This window comes from Ictidomys tridecemlineatus, chromosome 1 (assembly GCF_052094955.1).
Source record: "Ictidomys tridecemlineatus isolate mIctTri1 chromosome 1, mIctTri1.hap1, whole genome shotgun sequence".
Taxonomy (NCBI): Eukaryota; Metazoa; Chordata; class Mammalia; order Rodentia; family Sciuridae; genus Ictidomys; species Ictidomys tridecemlineatus.
Genome location: NC_135477.1, coordinates 93,106,315 through 93,122,246, shown reverse-complemented (window position 1 = coordinate 93,122,246; position 15,932 = coordinate 93,106,315). Strand labels below are relative to the sequence as shown.

Sequence of the window (15,932 nt, the reverse complement as noted above, 5' to 3'; positions counted from 1 at the left end):
GAAAACTTGGTGACCATTTACATTGTTGTGCATGTAAATGTTCTTTAAATCCTGTCACTATTTATCCTCTTTTAATAAAACAAAATTAAACAAAAAAAAAACAAAAAAGAACTGAAGTCTTTAAAAAAAAAAAAGTTAAATAATCTTTCTTTCTCCCCGTTTCTTAGGAAAAACTCTTTCTGCCTTCATTTCCTGAAAAAAAGTACTGGTCCACTTTGATTGACAAGAACAACTTAAAGACCCAAAATGTGGTTGGCTATTTTTCTTTTAATTCAATTCTCTATCTTCTGAAATTTCATAACCGTTACCTCATTTACTGCCAAATATCATGTTTGTCTTATAATAGCATTCTTTAGGGAAATAGTAAAAAATATGTACAGAGAAAGTTCCCATGGAAACATAATATAACCTTTTACAAAACTACATATTAGAGAAAATCTAATCATATTATTCTTAATAACAACAAAAAAGCTAATTTTACCTTTTCCCTCTGAGTATTTCCATGGCTGATGAAATTAACTTAAAAGAAGGTGATATTGCTTTGGGGCCAAAGAAAAGTCTTGTGAATTGGGTCTTCCCACATTCCAACCCACGCTCTCTGCTAGCAACTCTCTATAATGCTGCGAAAATATTTTTATAGTATTTTTTAAATGGACTCATATTTTAAAAACTAAATAAACGTATATCATTGTTAATTATTACTATACAGTTCGATATTGCTGTCTTCTAGCCTTGTCATATAGTAAAGTGTTAGCAGTATATCTCTGCCTTACAAAGCCAGGATTTATGTGATTTTGTTTTCAGGAAAAAAAAAAGGACTTTGATAATTTTAGAACCCCATTTAAGAAAGTCTGCTTACAATTACATTAATTAATTCTACAAACCCAGAATGAAAAACCTCAGACTTCCTTTTGGGGTTGTGTGGCTTTTTCGTCAACTTAACAGCTGACTTCCATCATAGCTCAGTGTATCTGGTCATCTGTGCCATTTGTTGTGGGCCATTCCAAAAAAGGAAATAATTTTCTAAGTGTACAAATACCTACAAAGAAACGTCTTAAGAAAAAGAAAAAATATCACTGTGTTACTGATGACTTATGAAGATGAAAACACAACTCTAGAGTACTCTAAAAGTATCCCCCACCCCCCAGAAGGTGCATTCACATAGAGACGTTTTGGTCTTGGAAAACTACCAGTGTTCCGTCAACTTCATTATTGAGGAAGCCAACAAAACGCAGCATATTTCTGTTCCCACAAAAGTTCCCTTCCAACCTTTGCAGCTGTCTGCCCCACAGATGTTTTACATCACAGTACTTATGGTATTTTATGTCCTATGGACTATCTTCTCTGTGCTTCTGTTGCAAGACATGAGGCAGATTTTCCTAATAAAATATAAAACCCCTATTAGCAGCATGATAGTTGATTTAACTCCTACCCCACACTATCTACATAATGGAGAAATTTTAAATTGGTTCTTCTGTATTAAATTTGATACATATAAATATATATATAAACATGAGAAGAGGTCACAGATGGAGGGGATATTTGATAGGTTGACCCTGGGTTCACAGTTGAGGGAAATCACAAAGTCAAAACAGTGAAATTAGAATTTGAACTATCTGTTAAAAGTTTCATGAGTGACTGAATCCTGATTCAAATCTAATAGACAGGAATCATTTTTGAAATACAAATTAGAGAAAGATTACCATTAGCACCATAGGGCCAATTATGATTTAGTTTAGGTCACAAAAAAAAAATAGTGATGTGACCACAGGTTGGAAGGACATGTCAATTTTAAATGTAAATAGATATATAGACTAGTACATAAAGTGGCAGGAACCAATTTAGTCTGCTCTAGACCACTATTTCTAATTCCAAACTTAATCAAACAGAGGGATGTGAAAAGCAATGAAGGATCAAAACAAAATTATATGATGATTAGGGGTTTAGAAATTCAGATTTTTGAAACAGGGAAATTATTACAATTAGAGAAGATCCTGAGGGACAATTAAACAATTGTGTTCAATAGAAATGACTGTTATTTAGATACTGGTCTCCAATTTAAAAGGGAAATATGGATTCAAACTCTTAGGTAATTAGAAACAATGTTCAAACTCTTAGATAATTATAAAAACTATCGGAGGGTAATAGTCATTAAAATCTTAGAACAGCTTTTCTAGGAATCACGCCCTTCTCCTTCTCTTGGGGATCTTAATAATATGCAACACAGATTTTCATTAGTTTTGGATGGTTTTGATTCATTTAAATTTGAGGATATATGGAGTGAACTCTCAAAGCCCTTTGTATTACTTTCTGAATTTCACAGAACATGTTTAATTCTGAGGTCAAAGAAAAAATAAAAAGTTCACAGTCTAGTTTAATCATGAAGGGGAACTAGGAAAACTTGACTTCACCAAGACATTCATTCACCTGTTGTTCAAATTTATTTAACCAGAATAGATTCTAACTGTATTTATTATCAGTTATTGTAAGGGTACTATTCTGACTTATGAGAAAAAAGGGAATTACAGTAAAATAAGATTTAGAATATTTACTCACATGGTTTAAAAAAAACAATTTCCATGTTTGATAAAAGCAAATGAGAAAACTATGGGCATATAGAAAATTCTACTACTTAACCAGCCAGCCGTCCATCACTGGAAATCATTATTAGGATGATAGCGGACTCCATGACTCCTGCAAATGTTCCCCTACATAATTTAGTCACTACTGGACTATGTGGGAAAAGTGGACATTGATCATTGAGAATGTTTCTCAAAGTCTTTAAAAATATATAATATCCTTAAATAATGTGTTAGAAATTTGAAGAAGCTATGGATACTGTGTGTAGTTTAAGGAAGGCTTTCCTGTTATAACTGAAATTTCTTAACCTCTTATGTGCTGAATGAATTCTGAATGTGCTTAGGTCTTGGGCAAGGAGGAAATAAACAAGAATCTGGACTCCAGTCTAGGGAGAAAAGAACCCAGTTATGAACCCATTCTATTTATAAGTTATATACATTTAAATGAATTAGAAAATAATAGAACTAAACCTTCAAACATATTTCCTATTTTATGTAGATTTTTAGTAGGTGATTAATCTATTTAAATCTAAGTATCTCATTATTTATTTTATACACTCGTGTGAATTTTTCATTTAAATAAATAATTTAAAACACAGGAGGATGTTTGTGGTGACAGACAGATTTTGATTTCAGTTTTACCCTTGGGAAGAAAACATGTTATTTAAAAGTTTTCTAGTGCCAGTTTTATAAAGCACAGAAAAAGTCAACTGGGTAAGGCCCTCTGGATGATCTGCTCCTCCCTTATGTTAGCCTTTCCCTTCCCTCCTACACATAATCTGACCTTGTTCCTTCATCACATCAGCTACTTCATACAAAGCTGATATTAGAGCCTAAGTTATCTGGAAATCAGTGTAGTATGACTGCAACTTCAAGAAACGTATATACACCTACTTTTGTAATAAGGTTTTTGTTAATTGTTGTTGTTTTCCTGAAAATGATTAGGAAAGACTTTTTCTGTTGTTTCAGGGTCTGAAAACAAAAGCTCATATTTTCAATGGCCTTTTGTGAATCAGCCAGCTTGTATCAAGCTAATACACAACACATGGCTTTAACACTCAGAAAGTTGAGTCCAGAGGAAGAAGTGCAAGCAGAGGCATCTTGCCGGGAGACAGAAAGAAGTATGTGGAAAGAAACCTTTCCATTGAACTAACATCTATTCTGTTGACTACTTGACATTATAGCTCTGTCCTTTGCACTGACGAATACAGCTGCATATTTAGTTTAGAAACCAATTACATAATTACCCTACTGTTTTTTCTACTCATTGATGTTGAATATTGCTATAACAAGATACATTGGCAATCTAGTAAAAAAAAAAAAAAACCTATGATATTTCATTCAATATAATATGACTTAGTTGGACATCCACAAGGTCCCCAAAAACTCTAGGCATTCATTGTTTGGCTAGCACAATATAGACTCTACAGTAGATATTACAATAAGCTTATAGTTACTTTCTTGTTTAAAGCATTCTACAATCATGATACTATGTCATGTGATTATTGTTGCCAAAATAACATAATCGAAGATAGCCTGTTTGCTTTACTTGTTACAAAGGGGACATACTATACTTTAATTAATTCAGTATAGATTTAATCATTAAAAGGCACATATCCATTACTTGAAATAAGATGAGGTACATGGATATTTTTATTGACAGTATGGTTCATTTTTAAGTGGGAATTGAACATTATAATGATCCATGTCAGCTCTAATTACTCACCTGCAATTACAGAAATCTAAATTCTCTACCATTTCAAAGAAAGTGATATCAAATAAGACAAACAGAATTCAAGGATTTACCCAGTAATAGTTGGTCTCAACATTATAGCACCAACAAAAAAATTTGTATTTGAGGACTTAAAATAATATAAAACAATTATTCAGAAATATGTTCTGTGATTCTGGGTACAACATATAAAGTTAAGACCTTAACCAAATATTTCCTCATCCCCTCTAAAAATCCATTTGTCACCCTTCCTCTTGTTTTAGCCATCTTGTTGCTGTTCAATGTGCTTGCTTCTGAAGGTCCCTGAACTGTTTCCATTCTGTGCACATACTGCAAGATATGGAATCCATTCCAATGGCTAGTTGAACGTCTGTGCATGCCTTTCAAGTATTTTTTTTTTAATCTGAAAATTTTAAAAAGATATTAAACACTTACGTTTAAAGCAGTAGGCATCAAATCTGCTATCAGGGGGAGGGAAGCCTGTCTGGTTCTCAAAACGATACAGGGTTCTCACCCCAAGTAGACCACCTCCACACTGCGCCCTGGCCACAGTCACAGGGTGGCGCACGCTGGCATCCGACAGCCACCCATAATCACACTGGTCAAAGCCGTTCCTCCATGCCGCCTGGAGTTCCCCCACCGTCGCCAGCCTGGCGTCCTGGTTCTCACACTCTTCTTCAGCCTCCTCAAAGGTGAATTTATTGGGAGCAGTGATGTGGAACACATCACCTGGAATAAGAAGAAGGGGGAGAAATCCTTAGGTTTTCTATTCATTTCTTTCCTGTTTTGATAAGCACAGACAAGGGGGGAGTGACACTTTTCATAGCAAGGTAACAGCTTCTGAAACTGTAAATCAGAAAATATAAGGGATATTTTGATATAATTATTAGTAATATATAATAAGAACAACACATCAGAAAAGTTTTGTTCTATGTGCATGACTCTGTGTTTGTGTGTGTGTATGTATCCACAAGAAGTTCCCCTTCCCTGCTCCTACAATATCTCCCTCCGTATTAAATGTTATATATATATATTCCCATAGGCCATAGAAGCCGTCATTTGATAATTCCTTAAAATGAGCAAATCTTTCCAAGCGTTTCATTGGGTTCCAGGAAATGGATTTTCTTTTCAATGAAAGAGCCTGTGATATACTTGTAACAATTTATGCTGGAAGGAGGAAGCTGTATTGATCTACACATGGTGATTTCACTTTGTTTATACCAAAATCAAGTAGTAATTCTATGACCCCACTCCCCACATGCCACTACCATCAGAATAGATTGACTCCCATTAAACCTCAAATAAGAAAACTTCCAGATGTTTGAAGGCAGAAAGGGACTGAAGCAATGGGACACTGTTTCCTGCTTCCTGTTCCAAGCTCCATGTTGGTTTTTAGGCTGTGGCCCACAAAGCAGCATAGGCCAAGGGTTTATGGGTGTTGACATCAGCTAGCACCCAGCCAGCCAAAAGGACCCAAGCCCCTCTGGAGGAACATTATTTTTCTACTTGCTCTGCCCAGACAGGATACTTCTTAGAATCTGTCTACCCAAAAGGGGCACTTTTTTTTTCTAATTTTTACAAAGGCACCAATAAGTACCAGCAGGGGCTCTAACTAGATTCAAGAGACATTTATGTTTGCTAATTGAATAACAGGGAAAGCCTGGACATTTGTTTTGTTTATCATCAGATTATTTAGCAGAGGGCTTATTCAGTATCAGTCAACATGTTGCAATAAAGTATGCTGGAAATTTTACAGATTGTTAAGTTGGAATTTTATTTGGGTAACTTGTCTAACAATTTGCCAAGAAAAATTCCACTCAAATTAAATGATGCTTTTCACATATGAGCACAAGTGGCCAAAAGACAGAGGTAGGGTTAGAGAACACCTAAGCAAATACAGCAGACACAAAGAGGAATAAAAAAATGAGAGAGGAGCTGAAATATCGATAGTTCATAATTGTAGCAGCTGCAGGTCCCATTTCTATCTCATTATGGTTGATCTCTGATTCTGTGATATATTATACAACAGGGATACAAAGAGCACTCATGATTTGAATCTTCACTGGACTTAAGCCAGAAATAATAAGCAACTGTTTAAACTGAATAGGGCCATTACTCTGAGTGTGTGATAACTTCATGAAAAAAAAAAAAAAGAAAAACAGCCAAAACACACACATCAATTTTTCTCTAAATTTAAAATTGCTACTGAGAAAAACAGGCCAAATCCTAATAAGAGTTATTGGAAGAAGAGAGAGAAAAATTTATTTTACCTGTCTAAAAGAAGTGGTAGAGGTAAGAACAGGTTTTTATATTTAACTATCTATTTCAGCAAAGAACAATAATCTCAAATCCAAAAATCCACAAGAAGTTTCCCTTCCCTGCCCCCACAATGTCTCCCTCCCTATTAAATGTTAAAAAACATAAAAGCCACAATACCACTCACAGAGTACGTACTCAATAATATTTGTTAAATGAATGGCATTTCAAGTTCTGGCTAAGAAATAAGGTCTCTTTTTTCAATTCTCCCCCAAATAGCACACTAAGTAATATTAACTCTAGTGCAGTGCTTTGGATGGCTTCTGCCTGTTACAGGTAATCCATCTCCTATGGACTGACCTGGCTCAAACATGGAAAATAGCAGAAGTAGAAGCAAGATCACCCTGAGCAGTCAATTCATCTCAGTGTCACACTTATATTGGGCCTGAAAGGGATGCAAGTGTTCAGGAGGAAAGAATGCCAACACTTGTGCCCCAAACGTAGAACACTTGGCCTTGCTATTATAGGGAAATATCAGCATTGTTGCCTTAGTTTCATGCCATTTGCACTTTAAAGCAAAAACCACTGTTGCTTCTAAGTAACAAGAGTGATCAGCCAGACAGAGCAGGGCAAAGAAATGTCATTAACTGAATAAAACTCCACTCTTCAAATAGCACTGTGAGGGGACCTTAACTTCTCCAAATAAGCCCAGACCAAAGGGCTAAATGAGGAGAAATGACAGAATGATAATTAGACTCCCATTTTTAAGCAGCAAACATGTTTGGGATATTGAAGGAAAGAAATAGCCTGGTTAAAAAAGGATTCCCTTACTATTAAATCAATACAGGCCGACTTATGGAACTTCTCATGTAGAAATTCCTATTGAATCTGACTTTATAGCAAAATTTTAATTAATTTAATCATTTATTTAGAGGGTATAATTTCCATTTATCTCTCTGATGCCTATAAAATGATTTTATTACTTTGATCAAATTTTGTTATCATCAGAGTACTTGTTTTCCTTTTCATTTATATGTAGGAATTTTTCAAACATTGTAAATAAAAATTTTTGAAAAATGTACTAGAGGGGATAGGGTTGTGACTCAGTGATAAAGAGCTTGATTAGCATGTGTGAGGTACTGGGTTCGATTCTCAACACCACATATAAATAAATAAAATAAAGGTCCATCAACAACTATATATATATATATATATATATATATATATATATATATATATATATATACTGGAAGAGACATCACCATTAGGTTTCATGTAACTCAGCTGGGAAAAGGATGATTTAATTGGATCAGTTGAGTTTACTTTCAGGTAACGAATGAGAAAATTCATCTACAAAGGCAATGAGAGATCAGACATCATATAGGGAATAACTGTCATTTTTTTTCAGAATGAGAAAAAAATAAAAAACATTTACTTTAACCCTGTTCCAAAATTAACTACCTAAACTTCCTAAATCCTAATTGTTTAGCATGAAAATTAACTTGCTCACCTATAAAACCTAATGATAAGGTGAAGTCTTTACATTATAGAACTCTCTCCATGTCTTTAATTTCTTACTGGATAATCCTGAATTCATACAAAATATGATAAGTTGTATGTCCAAACTTCTGTCCTCTCTGTGTATCAACCTCTGAAACATCACTCCCAGGACATCTGTACATGGATCTGTTTCATTGAATAGTTTGAAGAACATTGCTCTAAGACACTGCTCTTGTGTATCAATCGAGAGGATTCTGAATTGATTTACAACAGACATGACTCAGTATTAAGTTTCTGGAAGCCTCTGTGTAAATCTTCAGACAGAAGCAGAGTGAACAGACCAGGTAACAAAATCAGAGCAGGAGAGAACAAAGCCAAATGTACATGAAGTCACTTGCCTCCCAAGATTGTGTCAAAGACAACAAGTGAGCAAAGAAAGGAATAGGGCAGAGCCGAAAACCCTGAGCAAGGGTCTGAAACAGCAATTTAAGCAAAATACAAAGGACTTGTGTCTTAAAAAGAATCTCATTTTGCAAAAGGTAAGCCAAGGTACCAACAATAAAAGCAGCAGATTTCTCCTCAATAATATATCACAGAAAATAATTGAAAACTGTTACGCTGGAAAGAGCAGTCAAGTTGTTAACATTCTCAAAGTTTTTATTGATCTACTTTCAATTTTTCCATGCATAGTTCAGAATTACGTAAAAATCAAATAGATATTCTCACAGCACAATGGAATGAAACTGGACAGAAATGAAGTCTGAATTAATGACAATAAAGTAAATCCAGGCATGGTTTCAGAAAGGAACAGTCATATGAGGATGTGTCAAAAGATAAAATCTGAAGTCTAGAGGCAAAGCCAAGTCAGGAACCAGAGACAAAAGAGAAAGCCATTGATCACAGCAAACATGAGAAGTCAAGCAAAGCAACTGGGGACATTTGCTTAGTTGTGCTCTCTCAACATGACCTAATTGGCCCAGCTGCATAAGCTCCCACCCTGAGGCTACCTTACAGGCAACTTTTTGCCTCTGATGTGAATAATGAAAATTCCTTCCAACCTTTTATCTCAGAACCACATTAGAGCTAGTTGGGGGATGCAGAGTCTTCTGAGAGAAAATGCTATTTTATTAGCATAGGATGAGGTTGTGTTCTATCTCAGTTCTGGACACTTGCACCAAACAGTTTAATGTAATTTCAGATATCTGATATTTTTCCTCTTAGAAAATAAATGTCTTTTGTATAGTTTGACAAAAATTCAATTACTATTAAGTTGCAGAAGTAGCCTCATCAAAACAGCTACATGGATAAGATACTTAATCTAATTTATAGCTAAAGCATAGATTTGGAACATGGTAATTTACCCATGAGAGCATTTTCATTTTCTCTAATTAGAGAGCAAAAAAAGAAATCAGTAAATATACAAAATTTCTTTTATATACACAATGTAACACATTAGTTTAGATAAAATGTCAACTTATAAGAATTTGCTGAGGTTTATATGTATATATTCATATTTGTATGTACATAATGCAGAACAGAGGATTTTACATAGAGAAGAATTTGCATATTCATAGATAAAACATATTTGCAGTATTTTAAGTCATTTTTTTCCCAAAATTTCAACTTAAATGCATCTAGCTTTGAATTAATTGTTACATCAATTTTCCAGGGATGATCTACAAAAAAAACTAGAACACATTGTTGGTTGAGATTTTAATAATGATAACATTCCTAAATTTAATTCTTCTTAATCATGGGAATTAATGCCAGTAGAAATATTAAAGGAAAGTTAATGTGATTATTAGTCATAAAACACTCCCTGGAAACTGGACCATTCCTGTTCTTCTTCCACACTTTTGATCATTATGTGGAAAAGCGGCTTCTTGGATGACTAAAAAAATGACACTTTGAAATGGCAAATAATGATGAAAACAAACCAAAACAGTAATAATAATCCAAAATGTTGGAAAGCTCAAGTATGTAAACTCAGGAGTCACTCAGCAAAATTATTAGGGAGCCCAAGACTAGAGGAAAACTGGGATACAATCTTTCTCTCCCACTGACAATTGTGTGCAATCACCAAAGGGAAACTGATCACAGATAATTATGCAATTCTGTCGTAGGCTGCAGATAATGGGCTGCTCTCTGTGGTAGTCAACCCTGAGAGAGTTCCACAATTTTCTAGATGAATGTATTTCCCAAGTAGTGTCATAAAAGTTCAAGTTTCTTCTGTTCATTTGTGTTTATAATTGGACTATACTGAACTGTTTGATGTGAACATCAATTTCTATAAACTGATTATGATGCCCTTTGCCCTAGGCTTATTTTTTTTTTCATTATGAAAGTTTAGGAGATAAGAATGATTTTACATTTCCTCAAAATTTGAGTCAAATGGTATGTAAGTATAAACAAAAAGTATGCATTTATCTACAGATATGATAAGTGAGCTGGAAGAAATCACATTCAATGAGCATCTAAATACCCATATGATAAAACCATTTATATCAAATATACCAATGTCATAGTGATAACAATTCAACATCATTGAACTTGAAGTGTTGACTTTTACTTTGTTAAAAGAAAGGCACCCACTTGCTCTCTCAATTGCCCTCCCCCTGCCTCCCCCCTTGCTCTCTACCAACATCTATATATGGAAGATCTTAGCAGAAAGGACTAATGGACTACTACGTATTATCTTCTGAATCACAAAATCCATCAGCTGTACATGTCTGGTTAACAACTAACATATACTGATAAATAATCTTTAAAGAACCAGCATTTGTAGATCATTCAAAAGTGTGGCAATTCTCCCTAAAATTTAGTCTTACATCCTGCACAAAATACAACCTTCTGTTAACAGTGACAAGAAAATACTGGAGCTGCTAAAATAAATTCACTCCATTTTACAACCTAGAGTTAGCATAAGACTCACAATGTTTCTAATTTGAGAATAAAGAGTCTAGAAGCTTCCCAATTTCTTACTTTTCTCTGGCTAAAGTAAAAGTGTAGTGTGGTTTAAAATCATAGAATTTGGTTTTGACATTTTAAACTTCTAGTTAATAATTAGAACCCATGATAGTTAATATTCTCTAAAACATATTACAGTAATTTGAAAGCAAACCTGAATATTTCCAAATATATTATTATATAAGATCTCATGCATATCATTTTGAAGACACAAGAAGATCCCACTAAAATATAGACATGCTTTTATGGTTTTCAGGATGTCTGATCCCATTGTTTCCCATTGACAGAGCAGTGAATTTTAATTAGTAAGAAAGAGGTTCCAAACAATTTCTGGGTTTCTGAGCCTTCAAAATATGTAAAAGATTGAATGTGCTATTTGATTTGACAGGCATAGTATGGCCTCAGGTCAACACAGGAGGATCAGCCTCTTTTGATTTACTTGGGGTTTTTCATAGCTTCGGTAAATGGACACTGTATTTCCAAAGAAGCTCTTTGTATTCAGAGGTCCTTAGAAGCAAAGACTATCCTATGCTTCAAGGGGTTCAGATTAAGACATTTTTATTTATATTTGCTAACATTATTGTTATGGTTTGGATGTCAGGTGTGCTCATGTGTGAGACAATACAAGAAGGTTTGGAGGAGAAATGTTTGAGTTATGAGAGCCTTAACCCAATCAGTGAAATTAATCATTGGATAGGATTAACTGAGTGGCAACTGAAGGCAGGTGAAGTGTGGCCAGAGGAGGTGGGGCATTGGGAGTATGGCTTTAGGGTATATATTTGTATTTGGCCAGTGAAGTGACCCCCACCCTCTGCTTTCTGATCATCATGTTAGCTGCTTCCCTCCACCACACTCTTCCACCATGATATAACCTGCCTCACATAAAACCATGATCCCCCAAATAAAGATTTCCTCCTCTATAATTGTTCTGGTTGGGTCTTTTAATCATAGTGGCAAAAGTGACTAAAACAGAAGTTGGTACCAGGATTAGGGTTTTGGCTGTTACTAACCTGACCATGTAGTTCAGAAGCTTTTGGAGCTTTTTGGAATTTGTGAGTGGAATTCTGAGATGCTTGGCAGTGCAAGATAGAAGGGCTTTAGATTGTTGTAAGCAAAGTTCAATGGCCAATTCTGTAGGGAGATCAAAAGATCACAAAGCCAATAGGACTGTGGACAGTGAAGACAGGTCTCATGAGGAGGATACTATTGGAATTTGGAGGAGAGGCCATTTGGGGTATTTTTTAGCTAAGAAGTTGTCTGTACTTTGTCCATGTCCTATGACTTAGAGACTGATTTTAAAAGTGATGTACTTCTTCATCTGATGGAAGAAATGTCTAGATAGCATAGCATTTGAGCAGTGGCAGATATTGCTGGTGGCTTTTTAGCTGACTGTGATAATCAGAAGCAGAAAGCAGAACAGTACAATTTGAAAAACTTGAACTTGAAGGGTGAGAGTAAAATTGGGACTAATGAAGTTGTTAAAAACATTATTGCCACTAAAGAAATGTTAAAAGCCTTGCACAGAGACAATCAGAAAGATGGCTTAAGGGTATCTCAGGAATTGGCAATATACTGTCCATCTCAGACTCAAGGAAATAAAAGTAAAACTTCTCTTAAGAAGAGACCAATGGGTTAACCTTCTTGCACAAGGGAGCCTAGGAAGTTTTTTAAACATGCTCAGCTACTCAGGAACTCAGAGGCTTCTGCACCTAGGGACCCTGGAGGCTTGGTTAGGGCTCAAGATGGCAGCAGACCTTGGCATCAACCATGAGCTGCTAGTTCTACAAGACTAAAGGATGCTGGAGATGGGGAATCATGGAGGCTTCCACCAGAATTTCAAAGGAAGGTGTGGGGCCAGTCAAAGTGCAGCAGGGTCAGAGTCTCTTCAGACACCCCCTGAGACAGTGATTGTGTAGAGATTTGAGGAGGAAGCCGAAGCTGCAGTGCAGATACCCAAGATTAAGAAATGTCAGTTACATGGGACATTGTCCTAGAAAAGCTCAGGAATTGAGCAGAGACAAGCCAAGAGAAAGGTCACTTGGGCTGCAACCAACAAGGCCACAGGGGTAGATCTACACAAGCCCTTTAGACAGAATATCACATTGCCAAGTGCCCCCAGATGCTGGACATGGAGCTATGGGACTTGTGTGGTTTTGTCCAGCTAGATTTCAGTCTTGCATTGGTCCTATCTCATCTTTCTATGCCCCTATTCTTATAAATGGAAATGTTTATTCTGTAACTTTATATATTGGAAACTTGTAAATCACTGTTGATTTTTACAGGAACTCATGATGCAAGTTTGCCCTGAGTCTCAGAGGAGACTTTGAACTTGAACTTTTGAGCAATCCTTGAATTGTTTAGACTCTGGGGACTCTTGGAGTTGGACTAAATGTATTTAGCTTTGTGAGATGGTCATGAACTTTTGGGGGCCAAGAGTGAAATGTTATGATTTGGGTGTAAGGCATCCCCCAAAAGTTCATATGTGAGACAATGAAAGAAGGTTTAGAGGAGAAATAACTGGGTTATGAGAGCCTTAACCCAATTAGTGAATTAATCGCTGGATGGGGTTAAGTGGTAACTAAAAGCAGGAGGGGTGTGGCTTAAGATGGTAGGGCATTGGGGGTGTGACTGCGGGGTATAATTTGTATCTGACAAAAGGAATTCTCTCTCTCTTTGCCTCTAATCATCATATGAGCTGCTTCCCTCCACCATACTCTTTCACCATGATATCCTGCCTCACCTCAAGACCTGAGGAATGGATCATACTGTCTTTGAACTGAGCCTCCTAAAACTGTGAGATGCCAAATAAACTTTTTCTCCTCTACATTTTCTTGTTGAGTCTTTTAGTAACAACAGCCAAAAAAAAAATAGCTGATTAAAACAATAATAAAATGAAGAAGACTAAAAAGCAGTTCATATGAATAGACAAGTACAGCAACATTGTAAGACACAAGACCAATATATAAAAATCAGTTGCATTTCTACATACTTATGATAATAAATAATCAGAAAAAGAAATTAAGAAAATTCCATTTATATTTGCATCCAAAGGAATAAAATACTTAAAACTAAACAAAAGAACAGTAAAACTTATACTCTGAAAACTACAAGACATTGTTGAATGACATTTTAAAATGTCTTTAAACCCAGAAAGATATATCCCATGTTCAGGGATCAGAAAACTTCATATTGTTAAGATGGTAATTTACTCCAAGTTGGTCTAGCACTTCATTGTTGTTTCTGTCAGAATCCTTGATAGCTTTTCTATAGAAAGTGACAAGCTTCTAAAATTCATGTGAGAGCTCAATGGACCCAGAATAGCTAAAATGGTTTTGAAAAGAAGAGTAAAGCTCTCACGATTTCCAATTTCAAATTTTACTGTAAAACAATAGGAAAAAAGACAATGGCATAAGAGTAGACGTATAGATCAATGGAACAGAGCTGAGAGTACAGAAACAAAGCTATATATCTATGGTCAATTGCTTTTTAACAGGATGCTAGGAGCATTAAATGGAGAAAGCGTAGATTTTTAAAGAAATGATGCTGGAACAAATGGAAGCACACATGCAAAACCCTAACTCTAACGCTAACCTCCTTAGTGAATCTGGTGAACAAAGCAAAGCATTCTTTTAAATGCTATTAAAATGGAAAGGTGGTGGCATCAAGCAGTTTCCAAAAAAAGAAGAAGGTTGGAAGAAAACTGCAATTACCTCCAAGTATTTCTTGGTAACTATTTTGTGTCCTAGTTTCAAAATAAGCCATTGAGAGTGTTTCAGAAAGATACAGAAGTTTATGGCCTTGTCTTTACTAAGAGCTTATAGTAGTTTCACAGAAATAAAACTAGCAACATTTTATATTTGATGAACACTGAGAAACCAGAAACCAACAAAATACATGGAACCAACTCTAACTAAAGTAAGAGTTCATATCAAATAAATCTCAGTGTGAACTAGAATAACCAAAAGGGGGTCCCAGAATAAGTAAGTTTTCAAGAACAGATAAGATCAGAATGTTCAGAAGATGAGGACAAAGGAGACCTGCAGGAGCAGCAAGCAGGGGGTCTGGAGGGTCAGGTGCAGGTGTGCAGGGTCATTCTGGAGAGGAGGAAAATGAGGGTAAATAGGTGACAGTTGATCAGGCTTTAGCTAGCAGATTTCAAGACAAACAGAGTCCACAGTGTAGGTCTGTCAAGGAGCTGCAAAGCATGCATAAAAACCAGGAATTAGAATAGTAGGGTGGTTAATCTAATGAAGTAAAAGCCAAAGGGTAGGGCAACATAGAAGATACAGGCCATACAAAGACAGCATGTGGGTTTCCTGGGTTATGGGAGAATGAGGTCTTGGATCAATCATTTGTCAGGTCAGGGCACAAGACTGCATATATGGACTTATTTGCAAAGGAACTCAGTGGCCCAACCATGACAGAAGGCAGTCTGACCACATCTGCCACCCTCTGATTTATCTGTAGGGACAATAAAAGGCCCAAGAAAAAGGAACTCTGTTGTTATGAGCACTTGCTATCATAAAGAAATCAAATAGTCAACCTATTGATTTTGTTTAAAAGGAAGTGAAGTTTTTCAAAGTTCAAATGTATATTTTTTTAGGTGAAATATTTATACTGTATTCCTCACAATCCCCTCTTATTTATTTAGGGATGGACACACACACATACACCTCTGAATAAATGCCATATGAAGTCACAGAAAGAATACTTTCAGAATTATTTAAGCCCTCCAATGGCAACACAGGTGTATTCCTGTGTCCCTGACCTTCTTCAGGGAATCAGACACCGGGTTATTTCCAAACAATACAAGTTACGAATATGATATTCTAATTAGAGAATAAAATTATTTCATACAATTTGGATGGAATAATTTAGAAATTTTTTATTTTACTACA

The 15,932-nt window shown here is 35.6% G+C and overlaps 1 protein-coding gene across 3 annotated transcripts in view; it reads right to left on the bottom strand.

Moving 5' to 3' along the window:
* Positions 1 to 15,932, bottom strand: part of Vcan (versican) — a 103,180-nt gene that overhangs the window by 61,469 nt on the left and 25,779 nt on the right. For all 3 annotated transcript variants that reach the window (XM_040271749.2, XM_005315662.5, XM_040271750.2), the window contains exon 6: positions 4,747 to 5,040. In XM_040271749.2, coding sequence (XP_040127683.2) covers positions 4,747 to 5,040 — 294 coding nt within the window. The remainder of the gene's footprint in view (positions 1 to 4,746; positions 5,041 to 15,932) is intronic.